Source organism: Bufo gargarizans, chromosome 4 (assembly GCF_014858855.1).
Source record: "Bufo gargarizans isolate SCDJY-AF-19 chromosome 4, ASM1485885v1, whole genome shotgun sequence".
Lineage (NCBI taxonomy): Eukaryota > Metazoa > Chordata > Amphibia > Anura > Bufonidae > Bufo > Bufo gargarizans.
In genome coordinates this window covers 419,927,513-419,948,421 of record NC_058083.1, presented here as the reverse complement: position 1 = coordinate 419,948,421, position 20,909 = coordinate 419,927,513, and the positions used below count along the sequence as shown (strand labels likewise).

The 20,909-nt window shown below is 44.8% G+C and overlaps 1 protein-coding gene across 1 annotated transcript in view; it reads left to right on the top strand.

Annotated features, from left to right (window-relative positions):
* Window positions 1-20,909, top strand: part of ACOXL (acyl-CoA oxidase like) — a 511,506-nt gene that overhangs the window by 312,207 nt on the left and 178,390 nt on the right. The window contains exon 16 of the mRNA XM_044289630.1: window positions 15,175-15,262. Within this exon, the coding sequence (XP_044145565.1) occupies window positions 15,175-15,262 (88 nt within the window). The remainder of the gene's footprint in view (window positions 1-15,174; window positions 15,263-20,909) is intronic.

Sequence of the window (20,909 nt, the reverse complement as noted above, 5' to 3'; positions counted from 1 at the left end):
GTGCTGATAACTTTAAAACGCTTTGACTTATCCAGGCCGTTCTGAGATTGTTTTTTCGTCACATATTGTACTTCATGACACTGGTGAAATGAAGTCAAAAAAATATTTTTTTTTGCACCAAAAGATACCTAATTTAACAAATTTTTGGAAAAATTTGCAAATTTCAAAGTTTCAGTTTCTCTACTTCTGTAATACATAGTAATACCCCCAAAAATTTTGATGACTTTACATTCCCCATATGTCTACTTTATGTTTTGAATTGTTTTGGGAATGATGTTATAAGGCTTAGAAGTTTAGAAGCAAATCTTGAAATTTTTCAGCAATTTACAAAAACTACATTTTTAGGGACCAGTTCAGGTCTGAAGTCACTTTGCGAGGCTTACATAATAGAAACCACCCAAAAATGACCCCATCTAAGAAACTACACTCCTCAAGGTATTCAAAACTGATTTTACCTAAGTTGTTAACCCTTTAGGTGTTGCACAAGAGTTATTGGCAAATGGGGATGAAATTTGAGAATTTCTTTTTTTTGTCAAATTTTTTATTTTAACCCATTTTTTCCACTAACAAAGCAAGGGTTAACAGCCAAACAAGACTGTATCTTTATTACCCTGACTCTGCCGTTTACAGAAACACCCAATATGTGGCCGTAAACTACTGTACGGCCACACAGCGGGGCGTAGAAGGAAAGATGCGCCATTTGGTTTTTGGAGGGCTGATTTTTATGGACTGGTTTATTTACACCATGTCCCATTTGAAGACCCCTGATGCACCCCTAGAGTAGAAACTCCCTAAAAGTGACCCCATCTAAGAAACTACACCCCTCAAGGTATTCAAAACTGATTTTACATACGTCGTTAACCCTTTAGGTGTTGTGCAAGAGTTATTGGCAAATGGGGATGAAATTAGCAAATTTCATTTTTTTTGTCTAATTTTCCATTTTAACTCATTTTTTCCACTAACAAATCAAGGGTTAACAGCCAAACAAGACTGTATCTTTATTGCCCTGACTCTGCCGTTTACAGAAACACCCAATATGTGGCCGTAAACTACTGTACGGCCACACAGCGGGGCGTAGAGGGAAAGATGCGCCATTTGGTTTTTGGAGGGCTGATTTTTATGGACTGGTTTATTTACACCATGTCCCATTTGAAGACCCCTGATGCACCCCTAGAGTAGAAACTCCCTAAAAGTGACCCCATCTAAGAAACTACACCCCTCAAGGTATTCAAAACTGATTTTACATACGTCGTTAACCCTTTAGGTGTTGTGCAAGAGTTATTGGCAAATGGGGATGAAATTTGCAAATTTCATTTTTTTGTCTAATTTTCCATTTTAACCCATTTTTTCCACTAACAAATCAAGGGTTAACAGCCAAACAAGACTGTATCTTTATTGCCCTGACTCTGCCGTTTACAGAAACACCCAATATGTGGCCGTAAACTACTGTACGGCCACACAGCGGGGCGTAGAGGGAAAGGTGCGCCGTTTGGTTTTTGGAGGGCTGATTTTTATGGACTGGTTTATTTACACCATGTCCCATTTGAAGCCCCCTGATGCACCCCTAGAGTAGAAACTCCCTAAAAGTGACCCCATTTTGGAAACTACGGGATAAGGTGGCATTTTTTTGGGGACTATTTTTAGGGTAAATATGATTTTTGGTTGCTCTATATTACATTTTTGTGACACAAGGTTACCAAAAATTGAAATTCTGGAATTTCATCTCCATTTGCCATTAACTGTTGAGGAACACCTAAAGGGTTAATGAAGTTTGTATAATCAGTTTTGAATACCTTGAGGGGTGTAGTTTCTTAGATGGGGTCAGTTTTGGGGAGTTTTTACTCTAGGGTGCATCAGGGGGGCTTCAAAAGGGACATGGTGTCAATAAAAAAGGCCATCAAAATCGGCCTTCCAGAAACCATGTCGGTCCTTTCCTTTTGCGGCCTCCCTTTTACTGATACAGCAGTTTACGACCACAAATGTGGTGTTTCTGTAAACTGCAGTATCAGGGTAATAAATATTAAGTTTTGTTTGGTTGTTAACCCTTGTTTTGTTACCGGAAAAAACGGATTGAAATGGAAAAGTGCCAAAAATAGCGGTTTTGGCACCGTTTTTTTTGTTTTTTTTTTTAACTGTGTTAATCTGGGGGGTTAGGTAATGGGATATTTTTATAGAGGAGATTCTTACGGACGCGGCAATACCTAATAAGTCTACAATTACAATTATTTAGGTTTTTGACTATATTATCTTTTTTGATACAAATCTTTTTTTGGGTATCTCTAAAGTCTAAGGGTCATTTTTTTTTTTTTTTTTATCCAATTATCTCATGTGGGGACTCATTTTTTGCGGGATGAGCGGACGGTTTTATTGGCACTATTTTGGGGGCTATATGACTTTTTTATCGCTTGCTATTAAACTTTTTGTTATGTAAGGTGACAAAAAAATTCTTTTTTTGCACCTATTTATTTTTTTTTGGACCGTGTTAATCTGGGGGGTTGGGTCATGGGGTATTTTTATAGAGGAGATTCTTACGGACGCGGCAATACCTGATAAGTCAACTTTTTTTTACAATTATTTTGGTTTTAGACTATATTATCTTTTTTGATTCAAATTTTTTTGGGGGTATCTCTAAAGTCTAAGGGTCATTTTAGTAAAAAAAAATTTATCCAATTATCTCATGTGGGGGCTCATTTTTTGTGGGATGAGCGGACGGCTTTATTGGCTATATGACTTTTTGATCGCTTGCTATTAAACTTTTTATTATGTAACTTTTTATTATGTAACTTTTTTTGCACCTTTTTTTTTTTTTTTCCTTGACCGTGTTAATCTGGGGGGTTAGGTCATGGGGTAGTTTTATAGAGGAGATTATTACCGACGCGGCGATACCTAATATGTCTACTTTTAATAAATTATTTTAGTTTTTTTTGGGTGTCTCAAGTCTGAGAACCAGTTTTTTTTTATCCGATGTCAGTGCTAAATTGGGATATAAATTTAGTACTCCATGGAAGTGTGATATTCCCTGAAGCAACCGTCAATGCATAGGCCCGGATGATCGGGGCAAGTTTCGCACTGAGTAGTCGTGTCCTTCCGTATCCCGCTCCTGCGACACACTCTGCACTTTTTTGGGGTTCGTCCCTTCTTTCCAGTATGGGGGACCACACCTGGAAAGTGTTGGCCAGGGACGATCCGGGTACCTACAGTTCCCGAGGTACTCCGGCCTGCTCTTTCCCGGTCCGAAAAGATCAGGGCCTTGAGGACTGCCTCATAGAACTGGAGGAATGTCCCTGTGCTGCCAGCGCTTCGGGATAGTACAAAAGAGTTGTACATGGCAACCTGCACCAAGTAGACCGCAACTTTTTTGTACCATGCCCGGGTTTTGCGCATGGCGTTATATGGCTTGAGGACTTGATCAGAGAGATCAACTCCTCCCATATACCGATTGTAAGCGACGATACAATCGGGCTTGAGGACCGTTGCCGCGGTACCTCGCACAGGGACAGGGGTGATGCCGTTACCATGAATTGTGGACAGCATAAGGACATCCCTCTTGTCCTTATACCTGACCAGCAACAGGTTTCCAGTGGTAAGGGCACGGGTCTCACCCCTGGGGATAGGTACCTGGAGGGGGTGGGCAGGGAGGCCGCGTTGATTTTTCCGCACGGTCCCACAAGCGGACGTGGATCTGGCGGCAAGGGACTGGAACAAGGGGATACTGGTATAAAAGTTATCCACGTAAAGGTGGTAACCCTTATCCAGCAGTGGGTACATAAGGTCCCACACAAGTTTCCCGGTAACACCCAGAGTGGGGGGACATTCTGGGGGTTGAATCCGGGAATCTCGCCCCTCGTATACACGAAATTTGTAAGTGTACCCTGAGGTACTCTCACAAATTTTGTATAGCTTCACGCCATACCTCGCCCGCTTGGAGGGCACATACTGGCGGAAAATGAGTCTCCCCTTGAACGCAATGAGAGACTCATCAACCGCGACCTCTCTTCCAGGTCCATAGGCCTCCATGAATTTGGCCCCAAAGTGATCGATGACCGGCCGTATCTTGTACAGACGGTCATGGGCAGGATCACCTCGGGGGGGACATGCTGCATTATCGGAATAATGCAGACATTTCCGGATGGCCTCAAACCGGGAGCGTGTCATGGCTGTACTGTAAAGTGGGGCCTGGTATAGGACGTCCCCACTCCAGTACAGCCTGACACTGGGTTTTTTGACCAGGCCCATATGCAGCACGAGGCCCCAAAATGTCCTCATTTCGGCTGCACTGACCGGCGTCCAGCCACCGGGCCTGGCCAAAAAGGAGTGTTGAGCCCGGGTGTTGAGCGACGAACTGTTGGGCGTACAGATTCGTCTGCTCCACCATCAGATTTACCAGTGGGTCACTGAAAAAATGACAAAAAAAGTCATATTCAGTGTAGCCCACTGTGGAAATCTGGATTCCTGATTGGCCTACAAAATCAGGAATCACAGGCTCGTATCGCTCTGGGCTACACCAGACAAGTTCATCGGCAGGGGGCTCCGGTGGATTTAACTGGTGGGCCGGGAAACCAGGGGGGCAAGTGGCAGCACCCCTGGGGGGTCTAGGGTCACACAGCTGTGCTGTGGACCCCAGACACCCTAACTTAGGGTGATGCAATCAAAGTTCAGAAACTAACTTTCCCTTTTTTTTCCCTGCCTAAACCAAACTTTCCCTAGCTGTCCCTATGTACCTGATGGGGTCCTGGGGGGCACAGATCGGGTCCTGGGGGGCACAGATCGGGTCCTGGGGGGCACAGATCGGGTGCAGGCAGCGGTGCAGCAGACACGTGCAGGCAGCTCCTCTCTCCTCCGGCTCCGGAACACAAAAGGAGGAAGAGAGGAGCGCCTGCCTCTTTTGAATCTGCCGCCGGACCGCCCACAGACCAATCAGAAAGCGATCCTGAGTGGTGATGTCACCATCACCACTCAGGATCGTTGGATGGTGATTGGTGGGGTGAAATCACACCACCATCACCATCCTGTTCCGGGTTATCGGGACTTCAGAGACCCGAATAACCCGGAAACGCAGAAAACCGCAGGTCTGAATTGACCTGCGGTTTTCTGCGATCGCATACATGGGGGGGTCACCGAACCCCCCGGCGCATTTGCTCCAAGTGCCTGCTCAATGATTTGAGCAGGCACGGGGTTCCGATCACCGCCCGCCGTGCGGCGGTGATCGAAAATGCACAGGGCGTACATGTACGCCCTGTGTCCTTAAGTACCAGGGCACAAGGGCGTACCTGTACGCCCTATGTCCTTAAGAGGTTAACTTGATTTTTTCTTTTTTTTTCTTTTTTTTTCTTTCTTTGACCTCTTATTAGTCTCACAGGTGGACTCTGTACTACTTATGTAGTACATTGTATTGTGCAGTCAGTAAAAAACTAACAGGCAATTTATTAGCTCCTTCCTCTGGCATGGCACAAGTAAAGGTATCGACAATCCGTGATCGCATTTATTTGTGGAGGTGCTGATGGATAACAGAGGGAGGGGGTTCCCTCTGTTATCCATCAGCACCTCCACAAATGAATGCGATCACGGGTTGTCGATACCTTTACTTGTGCTATGCCAGAGGAAGGAGCTAATTGCCTGTTAGTTTTTCACTGACTGCACAATACAATGTACTACATAAGTAGTACAGAGTCCACCTGTGGGACTAATAAGAGGTCAAAGAAAGAATGAAAAAAATAATCAAGTTAAGAAAAAAACTACTTAGATGCCACAGTTGCTATTGATTATGGCATTTAAGTGGTAAAACAGCTGGGGTCAGCAGGTTTGTTAATCTGGGTCATTAGTGAAAGAGCCCGTCTATCATAAGGCAGCTGAGCTCATGCTGTTCCCTGCATGGGAGACCCGTGCAGTGCTTAGAATAGGCCACCATAAAAATGTAGCGCCCCAACCTAAGGCCCCTTAGTTACCACCGTAAAAAGGTGTATAGGTGGTTACTAAGAGGTTAAAAATGTGCTTCAATTGTTTATTTAATGTGTCCTGAGTGTCAAGTTAAATTATATTAATTTCAGTTGAAACGGAATCAGTGTTGGTTGTGCCAAAGAAGTTACCATTGCTACTAGGGATCGACCGATATTGATAACCTGTAAACTTTCAGGCCGATAATTTATACCGATATTCTGTGCATTTTTAACATGTTTATTGTTAACGTTTAGCTTTTTTTGTAAATCTTTCTTTTTCATTTATACTTAATATTTTGGTGTTTGTGTTTTTTTAAACTTTCTTTTTCTTTTCAGAACCAATTAAAGTCAATGGGGGCTATTCACCTGGCCATTTTTTTAACGGCCAGTGAAAGGCATCGGTCAAAAAAATAGGACATGGAGATGGACTCCATTGAAATCAATGTGGCCGGCTTTTTTTATTGGCCGTATAGACAGGAGTGCATCCGTCTAATATTCGTTACAAACGGGTACACTGGTGATAAATGGCCTTTTAGGGGTTGAAATAATTAAAAAAAAATTATCCATGGACAGGGACAATTGCTCCTCACTTGATGCAGAACCTGCATGCTTGCTGGAAGAGCATAATGATTTCATCACATTTGGAGCTCAGGTTCTTCTGCATGAAATGAGGAGACACTGTCCCTGCGCATGCAAGTGGATAAGGTGAGTATTTTCTTTTCTACACAACCAGAACTAAGGGGGCACTAATAGGGGTATTATTAGTATTTGGAGCCACTAATGGGGCCATTCATTATACTGGGGTCCACTAATAGGTGATTAAAAATCCTGGGGGGGATACTAAACACAGTTTAGACAGAAGTGCACCCATCAAACCGTTGTTAAAAATAGGGTGTAGGAAGTCCTAAGGGTCCGTCATTGACGGAAGGTACGTGTTACCGAGGTTCCTGGCCTCGGTGAGATAGGAACCGGTTATTTTGTGTGTCAGCCGCAGCTAGTGCTCGCTAACACAGTTTTTTCTTAGTGTGGCTGAAAAGCCGATCCGGGCCGGTTCTTATTGGGAGCAGCCAAAGAGTAGGGTGCTCCTCACTCTCTGCTGTGTGCACCCCCAAAGACACAACCACCACCATAACCCCTCCACTCGAGTCAGATTAATTATTTTCCCATCTATTCGCAAACCTTACCGCTGCGCATCCATTCTTGACATCGGATGAGGAAGAGGATGTAGCAACGGCTGCCACCCAGCGGTCTGACTACAGTACCCAGATCAGCCCAAGAAGGGGGTCCCCGCTGTTGCTGCCTACACCGAGATCTCAAATGTCAGTGGTGATGAAGGTGACGATTATGACGTGTCGATAGACGTCACGTGGGTGCCCACAAGAGAGGAAGAGGAGGGGAGTTCAGAGGGAGAGACCGAGCAGCAGAGAGGGAGGAGAAGCAGACAGAGCTCGCAGGGCACAGGAGGCAAAAAGCATAATGTATCTGGAGCGAGCCATCCACCATTCATGGTCACTTCTGGCGCTCCCAGGATGCCGGCACATGGCTCCGCAGTGTGGGCTTTTTTTAATGTGTCAGCTGCTGACAATAGTGTTGCCATCTGCAGCCTGTCAACGCATAAGTCACGCTAAGCCCAACACTCATCTAGGGACGACCGCCTTAAGAAGGCAACTGGCCCCCATCACCAGTGGGAGTAACACCGTCAGAACCCACAAAGCCACACTCCCGGTGCTCCACGCCCTGCCTCTTCTTCTTCTCCTCTTTTCTCCTATTTGTCCTCCACTCCACCTTCCACCGTGCCGTCGTCACGTTCATCTGGCAGAAGGCAGGCTTCCGTGGCCCAAATGTTACAGCATAAAAACTTGATGATGCCGGATAACCCTCTTTCCCAGCTGACCGCTGGCTTGTCGGAACTGCTAGCCCTCCAACTACAGCCATATAAACTGGTGGACTCGGAGGCCTCTAGAAAATTTGTGGCCACTGGCACACCACAATGAAAGGTCCCGTTCAGCAGCGATTGAATATATCTCTGGCACACAGTGTCGGTGCCAAGATACATCTGACCACAGACACTAGCAAACACTTGCAGGGAAGGTATATAACTTTTACTGCCCACTGTGTGAACATTCTGACGGCCGTCAAGCATGTAACCCATGGCTTCCGTGTGGATTTGGTGTTACCGCCAGGGATTGCATGCAGGCCTGCCTCTAATTCTCCTCCTCCTACTCCATCTTCCTCCTTCTCAGCTGACTCCTCCTATTCCACTCCTACCGCCTCTTCCGCTGTGCCCCCTAAGCTCCCCAGAACCAATTCGTCGTGCCAGGTGAGACTTTGCCATGCTTTGCTGCGGCTTTTGTGCCTGGAAGCCGAGAGCCACACTGGCCCTGCACTGCTTTCAGCTCTGCAGTCACAGGCCAATCAGTGGCTAACCCCGCTCAATTTGACAGTTGGTTAAGTGGTGTGCCACAACGGTGCCAATCTGCTGAGCGTGCTGAAACAGGACAAAATGACACACTTGCCTTGCATGGCACAAGTCCTGAACTTAGTCATGCAGCGATCCGTTGCCAAATTTCCCCTGGGGTCCAGGACTTCTTGCGGCAGACCAGGAAAATCTCTGTCCATTTTAGAAGATCTTACACAGCCATGGCTCGCCTTGCTGACATTCAGCGGCGACACCACCTGCCCGTCAGACGTCTGATTTGTGACAGCCCGATGCACTGGAACTCCACCTTGTATATGCTTGATAGGCTGCTCCAGCAGCAATGTGCCGTTAACGACTACCTGTACGAACTCTGCAGTATGACAGGTTCTGGGGAGCTTGGTTTCTTTTCACGGCGCCAGTGGCTGCTCATGTGTGACGCATGCAGACTTCTGTGGTCATTTTATGAGATCACCAATCTGGTCAGTCGCAGCCTGGGCACCATCAGTGACATCGTACCTCACTTTTTCTTTCTGGAGCGTGCATTGTGTTGTGTCATTGATCAAGCCCTCGATGAGCAGGAGCTTGAAGATGAGGAAGTCTCAATGCTGAATGAATTACCAGGGAGGGGCTACTCCATCTGAGAGAAGTCAGCAGGAGTCTGATAAGGAGTCAGAGGAGGATGGTGGCTGGGGGGAGGAGGAGCAAGAAGAGCAGGCTTTGAGGGGGACGTTAAACTTTTCAGGGATCCCTGGTGTTGTCCGTGGCTGGGGGGAGGAGACCGAGGATCACATTCTCCTGGGTGATGAGCAGGAGCCAGGGCGCTCCACCACTTCCAGTTTAGTACAAATTGGGGCCTTCATGCTACAGTGTTTGTAGAGGGACCCCTGTATAAAAAGCATAAAGGGCACCGACCAGTACTGGGTGGCAACGTAATTAGACCCCTGATACAAACACAAAATGGCAGACATGTTACCAGCATCACAGAGGGCTGGCAGAATGCAGCATTTCCAGGCCTTGCTGCAAGAGATGCTGCATTCTGCTGTTGCGCGCACTGGCAGAGGAATTTCCACCCACAGCGAAACAGGTGCGTTTACCAATCCTACCGCGCCTGCAAGAAGAGGGTGGTTTCAAGATGTGTTTGAAGAGCTGGCACAATTTGCTATGGAACTCTTTGGTTGCCCCTCGTCCGAAAGGACATTCAGCGCAGCAGGGGGAATCGTGACCAATAAGCGCACTCGCCTAGCTCACGACAGTGTGGACTACCTCACATTTCTAAAAATTAATAAGGCATGGATCTCGGAGGAATTCAACACCTGTGACGACCACGTGTAATTGAATTTCTTCATGCCAGCCCACACATATCCACCATCACCCAGAACAAAGAATGGTCCTTGTCTTATGTATATACAGCGGCATAAAAGGCCTTTTGTCAGGTGAATGCCTAATTTTTTGATGCCTCTACTCCAGTGGCCTACAGTAAAATTTTTAATCAGTGACCGCCTAATGTACCTTCAGCCACATAGAACAAAAAAATGGAATAGGACAGCACCACTTACTTGAAAAAATTAATGATATGGCGGCGGTGCTCGTGGCGTCAGGTCCCGGCCTCAGGGACCCCTCAAACGTAGAAAAAGCTTTAGAAAATTCACGGCACTCTTGAACTTCAATCCAAATTTAGTGTTTAATCACACCGAAAAATACAGCAACGTTTCGACACACAGGTCTTTCTCAAGCCCGGTCAAGGGGAGGTGAAATATATCGGCCCCTGCCTGGTCTGGGCCCAACAACAAATGAAGAGGACCCCCAACTCTGCTTATTCCCCACTTTGTCCTGTAAATGGCTTGGATAAAGGGCCAGTCAGATCCTGAGGAATGGCCCCCCGTGGCATCTCACATCACACTCGTTCCATATGAACTGTGAGTTGGACGCTCTATCACATGACTAGTCATGTGGTAGAGGACGCCTGCGTGGTTCCGGGACTCCCGATCAGGTGACCGCAATGTGATCACCGGGAATCTCGTTTCATAACTCGCGCATGCACATTGACATGCGGGAGACGCCACTCAGTACACGCTTAATGCCGAATGGGTTCTCTGCTCTGACACATGGTAGTTTCTATTTTAATTGAAGTACACAGCTGAAATTGATATGCCGATATATTATTGAATGATGTCACTTTAGAACACGATTAGGTGATTATACAGGGGGAGGGTTTGACCTTTCTGTGGTACAACCCCTCAACCAATTTGGATTAAATTATATTCCTATATATGTATTGAAGTTCACTTGTAAACCACATGTAGCTTGAGAAAGACCTGTGTGTCGAAACGTTGCTGTATTTTTCGGTGTGATTAAACACTGAATTTGGATTGAAGTTCGAGAGTGCCGTGACTTTTCTAAAGCTTTTTCCTCCAGCCACATACTCACAAGTTATTTTCTATCTGGTGAGTGCTTAATTTTTGGGGCCTATACTCCCGTGGCCTAAAATAAAAAAAATGTTTGGCTCCAGCAGGGCACATTTTTGAGAGTTTTCCTTTAATACGCATAAAAATGGCCCCTGATTAAAATACACATTTTTTGTGGGAATTTTTGCCAATGATCCCCCTCTGGTATGTCACTGTCCATGTTGTGGGACTATTTGTGCACTTCTAGTAAGTATTTGTTGGCTGCAAATATGACCTGAAGGTTTTTCATTAAAGTCAATAGGGCCCGCCGCAAACGCGCGGTTCGCGAACATGTTCGTCCATCACTAATAGTTGCTCCTCACTTGATGCAGAAGGACCAACATTACCATGCGCTCTTGTGTGGATAAGGTGAGTAATGTTTGATTATTATAATTTTTTTTAACACAAGCAGAACTGGGGGGCACTAATTGGTTTATTATTAGCACTTGGAGCCACTGATGGCATTCATTATACTGGAGGCCACTAATAAGGGCATCAAAAAATCCTGGGGGGCACTAATAGGTGCATTATTTATACTGGGGGATGCTATGGGGGGCATTATTCATATTGCGGAGTGGCACTATGGGGGCCATCTGATGTCTAGGAGGTCACTATGTGGGGCATTATCAATACTTTGAGGGCACTGAAGGAGTTGGGATGTTAAAGGGGTTGTCTCACTTCAGCAAGTTAATTCAAGCCACTTACTAATGTATTGTCATTATCCATATTGCTTCCTTTGCTGGCTGTATTCATTTTTCTATCACATTATACACTGCTCGTTTCCATGGTTACAGACCACCCTGCAGTCCATCAGTGGTGGTCGTGCTTGCACAATATAGGAAAAAGCACTAGCCTATGTGGGCTCCCATGGTCCAGGTCTCCTGGCTGCGCTCTCCTGTCTGCGGTGTCCCGGTTGCCATGGCGACTGGGGAGGCGGGACGTTTGGCCGCACTCCTACTGCCAGAGCGGCCGACGCTCCCCATCGCCATGGGGACCAGCTGGGGCTGAGCACTGAACCGGGCACTCGGCTACTGTCAGGGAGGAGGGATCATGTGACGCTGGCTACATCACATGACCCCTTCCACTATTTAAACAGGCAACCTGCTCGCCTCAGGTTGCCTGTGATTTTCATCCCTTAGGCTTTGTATTACTGTTATTATTAAGCTACCTCTAGACCTGACCCTTGATCTGCTTCCTGACACCTCTTCTGCCTGCTCCCTGAACCTTGACGCTACCTCTTGGATTTTGACCTCGGCCTGCTTTTGGATTTTGTCTTTGCCTCTTCCCTGGTACTGACATGACCTCCCGGATTTTGACCTCGGCTCGCTCTCGGATTTGTCTCTGCCTCCTCCCTTGTATAGACGTGACCTCCTGGACTGACCTCGGCTAGTTGACCCGCTCAGGGGGTGCGTCTCCGCTCTATCTTGATACCCGTGACGCTACCAGGTGACACCTGGCCACCAGAGAGGCTGATGCTTTTTCTTATAGTGTGCAAGCACGACCACCACTGATGCATTGCAGGGTGGTCTGTAACCATGGAAACTAGCAGTGTATAATGTCATGGAAAAATGAATCCAGCCAGCAAAGGAAGCAATTTGAATAATCACAATACAATAGTAAGCAGGGTGAATAAAAAATCTATGATTTAAAAATAAAAACTATGGATTTTTTTATTTAAATCGGATTTTCTTTCTATAAAATGCTTTTTGAGGAAAATATATTACCATCCAAAGGTTATTCCATCATGAAATAAAGATTTTTTTAATTATGTAGAATAAGGCTGTATATGTTTAATTTTTGGGGTAAATAAATTCCATTAATCCATTCACAATGTCATGCTCTTCCAGAGTTTGTCATGTCATGCTCTTCCAGAGATTATTGGGCAGTTTCTCTCCCTACAAGATATTATCACAGATGCTTGGTTTACTTTTGCAGTTCTCAAAACTGAATTTGACTCAGCAGAGATCACATGCCTCTTCAAAAATGTTATAACATGAACATAGTTGAGAAAAATACCTTAATCCTAACTTCTACAAACCTATGAATACAGAATTAACCTAATCAAACTAATATGAAAAGTTGTTATTCTAAAAATCTTCATCTACTTGCATATTATAAGTTAAACCAGCAAGAATTAGTCTTTATGTAGAAAACTATGTTTTAAATCAAGCCTTACTGACTAGTGATTTAAATTGTGATTTAAATCAGTTTTTATTTAAATCAAATCCACCCTGTTAGTAAGTGGCTTGTATTAACTTTCTCTACATTATAAATGCAACTTACTGAGACCACCCCTTTAAAACAAACCAATGAAATTCTTCCATTTTTTATGGCTGCAAAACAATCATTTTAGATGGACAGACGTCCAGAAAATGGATGCACAAATGGATATAAAATGGTCATGAAAAACTGACAGTGTGTCCATTTTAATGGCCATTTTTTTCATTGTCAGATAAATCTTCCTTCCTTACATCATATGTTCACTGTTGCTTCCTAGTTTATCATACATTTCACTTCTAGTGCAGGACTCTCTTGAAATCATAGCAACGAGCAGTCAAATATATTCAGAACAAATACTAATGAGTGAATTGTTTCTGAGACTGTTTCTAAGATGATGCCAGAAGATTAAGATTTTTGGATCAGGTGTCATGCAGCATGGTTTTTATTTATTCAACACAAGCAATCTAAAAATGTAAAGTGACTCAAACACTTTGTAAGAAAATACTGTTCAAGTTCATCTAAGGTCTTCCTAACAGATCTGCTACTGTTCATGGTAATGTTACATCATATGTTCACTGTTGCTTCCTAGTTTATCATACATTTCACTTCTAGTGCAGGACTCTCTTGAAATCATAGCAACGAGCAGTCAAATATATTCTGAACAAATACTAATGAGTGAATTGTTTATTTCCATATGTTCACATCCTGTTAGTATACGTTTTAAAAACCACCCATTATTTAAAAAATAGTGCTAGAAGCTGCAGTAGATTTCAGATACACTATCTTTTTAGTGTAATGCTAAACCTGTTGGGTTAAGTAGGCCCCTTCCCACCCCTAACCCTAGAGTGGCAAGATTGGGGGTAAACAGGCAAAACAACACATGTTTATGTGCCAAAAGGGGCTTACACAAACATTTGAGACTTTTTGGTACCATCAAGTGCATGAGCCCTGATTAGTATTCCCCAATGTGCCTAGAATTTTTCTGCTAAGGTTTTTTTTGTTTTTTTTAAATAAATGTATTTGTAAGTTCGTATTCCCTAACACTACTAAGGCTTCGTTGGAGGATTCGTTAGGGCCTCCATCATAGATTCTGTCAAAAATACAGGACAAATAAGTAAGACTACTGTGTCCGGTAAAATGTTGGACTTCCTAAACCCGATAGATCCCTAATAGACCACTTTCACACGAGAGAGTTTTCCGCGCAGGTGCAATGTGTGACGTGAACACATTGTGCCCGCATGAATCCTGACCCATTTATTTCAATGGGACTGTGTACATGAGCGTAGTTTTTCACGCATCACTTGTGCGTTGCATGAAAATTGCAGCATGTTCTATATTCTGCATTTTTCACGCAACGCTGGCCCCATAGAAGTGAATGGGGCTGAGTGAAAAACACATTGCATCCGCAAGCAAGTGCAAATGTGATACGATTTTCACGTCTGGTTGCTAAGAGATGTTGTTAGTAAACATTGCACTCGAGTGGAAAAAAAATGATCAACGGAACACAATCACAAAAACTCACTGAACTTGCTGGTAGAATCGTGCAAATTTTACAGAACTCATCTGCAACACATCCGGACCTAATCCGCGACGTTCGTCTGCAAGGGGCATTATAGTCCAGCAAGTCCATTTGATGCTGTCAGTTTCAGATATGTGCCTTCAGGCACTTATGTTCTTTTTGTTATCCTGTTTCTATAATGGAGCAGAACAATGAAATTGCTAAAAAAAATGAAACTCGCTCCAACATTGTCTAGAATAATCTACTCACATGTAGAATTAATTTATGCAAAATAATAATAATGTAACAAAAACTAGGCCAGCCGTCACAGTAACTGTATTTCCAGTTTAATAAACGATGTCAAATATTAGGGACAGGGTTAATTATTATATTGTATATAGTCAGTAGTACTTTGGGGAAAGAGAATCTGTAACCCATGTGCCAATTCACATTGGGAGTCTATGGGCAATGTATCCCACTGTATGCCTGTACAGTAGGATACATTGCAGCTTTCCGTAGAAGGTATACGTCAGGAGCTTTCCCGGTATATGTGTCAAACTGAGGCTAAAAAATGCAATAATAATAATTAAACCTAGTAAGAATTCTCTGGACAGTTTTAAAATGTAAAATCCCTTACACAGTTTCTTCTATATCCAGGTAATGTCAAGGAACGAGGAGCCTTTCTCTGCCTGGAATTCCTGTTTGCACCATGTTGTCACCCTGGCTTTGGCACACATCCATAGAGGTGAGTAAATACATTTTCTGTATAGGTGTGCAATATGCTGATATGTGTGCTGTAATTATAAAGAATTTATAACATAGAAGGATAAGGCCTGTCACAGGAAATTATAAGAAGCAATGAGATGTCACTTGTTCAGCGCCACTGCTTAGGCTGAGTTCACATCACCGTTCAGACTTTCCATTCTCCTGCACCGTTATAGGAGCAGGAGAACGGAAAGGACGGATTCAACACTGACTAAGCCGAACGGAGCCTACGGACCCCATAGACTGTAATAGGGTCAATAAGGTTTCCGCTCAGAAGATGATTTTGGAGCGGAGACAAAAGTTGTGAGCGCAGGACTTTTATCTCGGATTCAAAAATCTTCCTCTGAGCGGAAACCTAACGGACCCCATTATAGTCTATGGGGTCCGTAGGCTCTGTTCGGCTCAGTTATGTTCCGAATCTGTCCTTTCCGTTCTCCTGCTCCTATAACGGAGCAGGAGAACGGAAAGGCTGAACGCTGGTGTGAACTCAGGCTACTTTCGCACTGGCGTTTTGGCTTTCCATTTCTGAGATCCATTCTGGGCGCTTAGAAGCGTTCCAAAACGGATCAGTTTTTCCATAATGCATCAGTTTGCCTCCGTTCAGTCTCCATTTCGCTCTGGAGGCGGACACCAAAACCTGCCTGCAGCGTTTTGCTCTCCGCTTGACGAAACAGAGCCAAACAGATCCATCCTGGCATACAGTGTAAGTCAATGGAGACGGATCTGTTTTCTCTGGCACAATAGAAAATGGATCCGTTTCCCATTGATTTTCAATGGAGTTCATGACTGATCCGTCTTAGCTATGTTACAGATAATACAAACGTATCCGTTCTTGATGGATGCATGCAGTTGTATTATTGTAACAGATCCGTTTTTGCAGATCCATGACGGATCTGCTCAAAACGCGTGTGTGAAAGTAGCCTTACTAGTACCACCACTATAACTAAAACTGCAGTTGGAGGCATCTGTTTTATCTTGCTGGTAAATTATAGGCATTCTGCATTCCCTTCATTTTTATACTGTGACTTTAGTAAGCCTCAGGTTGCTCTACCATAACTTTCAACCATTCTGTATGTCACAATTAAACATATTCTATTATGAAAAGTCCTGCAGATTTCGAATTTATATTTTATAATTTACTCACAGATTGTTTCAAGTTCTTTGCTTGTAAGGGCTCTTTCACACTTGCGTTCTTTTGTTCCGGCATAGAGTTCCGTCGTCGGGGCTCTATGCCGGAAGAATCCTGATCAGGATTATCCCCATGCATTCGGAATGGAGAGAAATCCGTTCAGGATGTCTTCAGTTCAGGACCGGAACGTTTTTTGGCCGGAGAAAATACCGCAGCATGCTGCGCTTTTTGCTCCGGCCAAAAATCCTGAACACTTGCCGCAAGGCCGGATCCGGAATTAATGTCCATTGAAATCCGACGTTTAGCTTTTTCTGAATGGTTACCATGGCTGCCAGGACGCTAAAGTCCTGGCAGCCATGGTAAAGTGTAGTGGGGAGCGGGGGAGCAGTATACTTACCGTCCGTGCGCCTCCCGGGGCGCTCCAGAGTGACGTCAGGGCGTCCCACGCGCATGAATGACGTGATCGCATGGCACGTCATCCATGCGCGTGGGGCGCTCTGACGTCATTCTGGAGCACCCTGGGAGCCGCACGGACGGTAAGTATACTGCTCCCCACTACTACTATGGCAATCAGGACTTTAATAGCGTCCTGGCTGCCATAGTAACACTGAACGCATTTTGAAGACGTATCCGTCTTCAAATGCGTTCAGTTCACTTGCGTTTTTCCAGATCCGGAGTGTAATTCCGGCAAATGGAGTCCGGACACCGCAAGTGTGAAAGAGCCCTAAGGTGCAATAAGTGATTACTATGGATGATTGAAGGGGAGTATAATATTTATATTATCCCTATACATGTATTTTTTTTCCTATACTGTGATGTCACAGTATACTTTTTTATGTGTTCATTCTCCTGTGCTATAATCTCATGGTATGCTTGATCCTTGTACTGTGACATCATTGTGCATTTTATCCCACTATTAAAGGGTAACTGTAATTTTTATTTTTTGCTAGTTTATTAGAGCTAGGCATGTATACCTAAGTTAGTCTGCCAATGATTATCAAAAGATCTGTTCCTTTCCACTGCTACCTTAAAAGACCGTTGCTAGGGCTTGTCTGTCTTCCTTTTAGTATAAACAGAAGACAGAGGGGCGGTCCTTCACACTGCATGCCTGCATTAGGCTTCAGAGTGAGGAGGCGTGTCTCTCAGTAATCCAATCTGATTGGCTCACAGGGAGCTGTTGGCTAGAGCAAGTGTGTATGGGAAGTGAGGGAAGGCAGTTTTGGCTTTTGAGAACTGGCAGAGGAGCCATCTTGAGTAGGGATCGACCGATATTGATTTTTTTAGGGCCGATACCGATAATCTGTGAACTTTCAGGCCGATAGCCGATAATTTATACCGATATTCTTAGAATTTTCATTTTTGAGGAAAAACAAAATCGTACACAAATCTGAATAGGACCACACACTGTCCCTGCTACTCTGTGCACACAGCAGCAGGGAGCCGACTTTGGCAGCCAGGACTTCAATAGCGTCCTGACTACCATGGTAACAGATCGGAGCCCCAGGCTTACACTGCTGGGCTCCGATCAGAACTTCCACTGAGGAGGAGGGGACCCTGTGCCACCAATGATTAAAACTGGGGGGCTTGGGTTAGGGGGGCACACTTCGCCACCAATGTCTTTAATACTGGGTTTGGGGGGGGCGGGCGCACTGCACCACCAATGATTAATACTGGGGGGCTTGGGTGGGGGGGGGCACTGTGCCACCAATGATTAATATTGGGTTGTTTGGGGGGGTGCACTGCGCCACCGATTAATACTGGGTTGGGGGGGGGGGGCGCACTGCAGCACCAATGAAGATAACTCTCTCATTAATTCATATACAGGAGGCGGGAGCTGGCTGCAGAATCACATAGCCAGCTCCCGACCTCTATGACAAGTAGCTGCGATCCGCGGCAGTTAACCCCTCGGGTGCGGCATGTGAGGGGTTAACTACCGCAGATTGCAGCTACCGCTCATAGAGGTCGGGAGCCGGCTATTTGATTCTGCAGCCAGCTCCCGCCTCCTGTATATGAATTCATGAGAGAGTTATCTTCATTGGTGGCGCAGTGGCCACAGCCCCACACCTCCCCTCCTCTTCTCCTCTCATTGGTAGCAGCAGCGGCACAGGGGGAGGGAGACACTGCTTCCTTCTCCCCTATGCTGCTGAGGGAACACGGAGAGCGCTGACAGCAGCGCGATCCGTGTTCCTGATTCGTTATCGGTATATCAGCAAAATAGATGCCGATAACGTTCAAAATCCTTAATATAGGCCGATAATATCGGTAAAACCGATAATCTGTCGATCCCTAATCTTGAGAAGGTCCTTATATTGTAAATGTTTAAACAGCCGTAATTAAGGGAAAAACTCAAGGAAAACAGTGGTATGTAAAGAAACTAAAGATTGCTTTATGCATAATGCTGCTGCAGCAGTAACAGATGCTAAAATAGATTTTTTTACGAAAACATGACAGTTATCCTTTAAGATATTATTTCTGAGCGGTGACATCACTGTGTGCCTTATCACTGTACTGTGGCATCACTTTGTGCACAGTCCATGTACTATGACATCATTATGTGTATTATCCTTATACTGTGACATCACTGTGTACATTACCCATGTACTATGACATCACTGTGTAAATTATTCCTGTGCATTGGGGAGATCAAAACATTTTCATGTTCTGCGGAAGATGGTCATGATGGAGAGAGGCGCCATTTACTAGTTCTCTTTTGAGACCCGTTTTTACTTGTATGCTGCTGGACTAAACATTTGTCCTGGTTACAAATCACACAGGCGCTTGGCTTGTTACAAGACATTTACCGTAACTGTAATTTGCTCCTGAGTGATCACATGACTAGAACGTAGTTTCTTCTTCTGGAAGTATACATTGAAACTTCATATTCAATGACTGCAGGCAAGGAATGTTGTGAGCAATTGATACACAAAATATATTGGAAAATATTTACTCTCCGGCTGTGTCATAGAGAATGAATGGAGCAGCTGCATCCATGCGCGACCTCCGACCTATTTATGGGGACTTAGGACCGCAACTCTTGTGATTGGTGAAGATTCCAGTGACCTTTCACAGATCAGATACATATTTACTATCCTGTTGATATAAAATAAGTTTATATATTGGGACAACCCCTTTAAAGGAGTTATCCAATCCCTATAATGACCCTTAGAATGCCCAGGCCCTTCCTCTAGGGCATACTTACCTGCTCCCTGGCACCCGCATCTCTCCAGACCACTGCACGGTTGCCGCTGTATTTCCCCGTCACGCGGATCAAAACATCTGGTGATGGGGGGAGCAGCCAATAGCAGGCCGCGATAGTGACCGGCCTCCCTAGCGTCATTCGCGATTCTAGGGAGGTTGGTCACCTGCTATTGACTGCTCCCCCTGTCACCAGATGTTTTGATCTGCATGACGGGGAGATGCGGCGACAGTCGTGCAGGGATCCAGACGGAGGCCGGTGCCGGGGAGCAGGTAAGTATGCCCTAGAGGAGGGGCCCAGGCATTCTGGGGGCCATTATAGGGAATGGCCAACCCCTTTTAAGTATTCTGTTACTGTTGCCTGCTTTATTGTGTATTACCAAAGAATGATATTAATAATACATTTTGTACCATACTAGGTGTTTCAAGAAAGATACAGTGCTGCCCATAATTATTCATACCCCTGGCAAATTTTGAATTAAAGTTACTTTTATTCAACCAGCAAGTCATTTTTTGACGGGAAAATACATAAGTGTCTCCCAAAAGATAATAAGACGATGTAGGCATTATTGTGGGGGGGAAAAAAAAATTTGCATCTTTTATTTACAAAGATACAAGATGTTCCGCACTGTGGAAAATCTCAGAGGATGCGGTCGGAAGCCAAAAATGACACCTGTGCTGGCCAGGTGGATAGTTAGAGAGGTGAAAAAGAATCCAAGGGTCACCACCAAGGCCATCCTGGTGAATCTGGGCTCTGCTGGTGGCAATGTCTCAAGGCAGACAATCCAACGGACACTGCGCACTGCTGGGTTCCACTTCTCCAGATAAGGCACACAAAAGCTCGCTTGGCCTTTGCAAAAGCTCATCTGGACAAAGAAGAAGACTTCTGGTCTTCTGTTTTAAGGTCAGATGAAACAAAAATTGAATTGTTTGGTCACAATGATGTTTCCTTCATTTGGCGTAAAAAAGGAGAAGCCTTCAACCCAAAGAACACCATCCCCACTGTCAAACATGGTGGTGGGAACCTAATGTGTTTTTCAGCCAATGGACCAGGGAACCTGATCACAGTAAACGGCACCATGAAAAAAGAGCAATACTTGAGGATTCTCAACGACAACATCAGGCAGTCTGCAGAGAAACTTGGCCTTGGGCACCAGTGGACATTTCAGCATGACAATGACCCAAAACACACAGCAAAAGTGGTGAAGAAATGTTTAGCAGACAGAGTGGCCCAGCCAGAGTCCAGACTTGAATCCAATTGAGAATCTGTGGAGGGAGCAAAAGATCAGGGTGATAGCAAGAA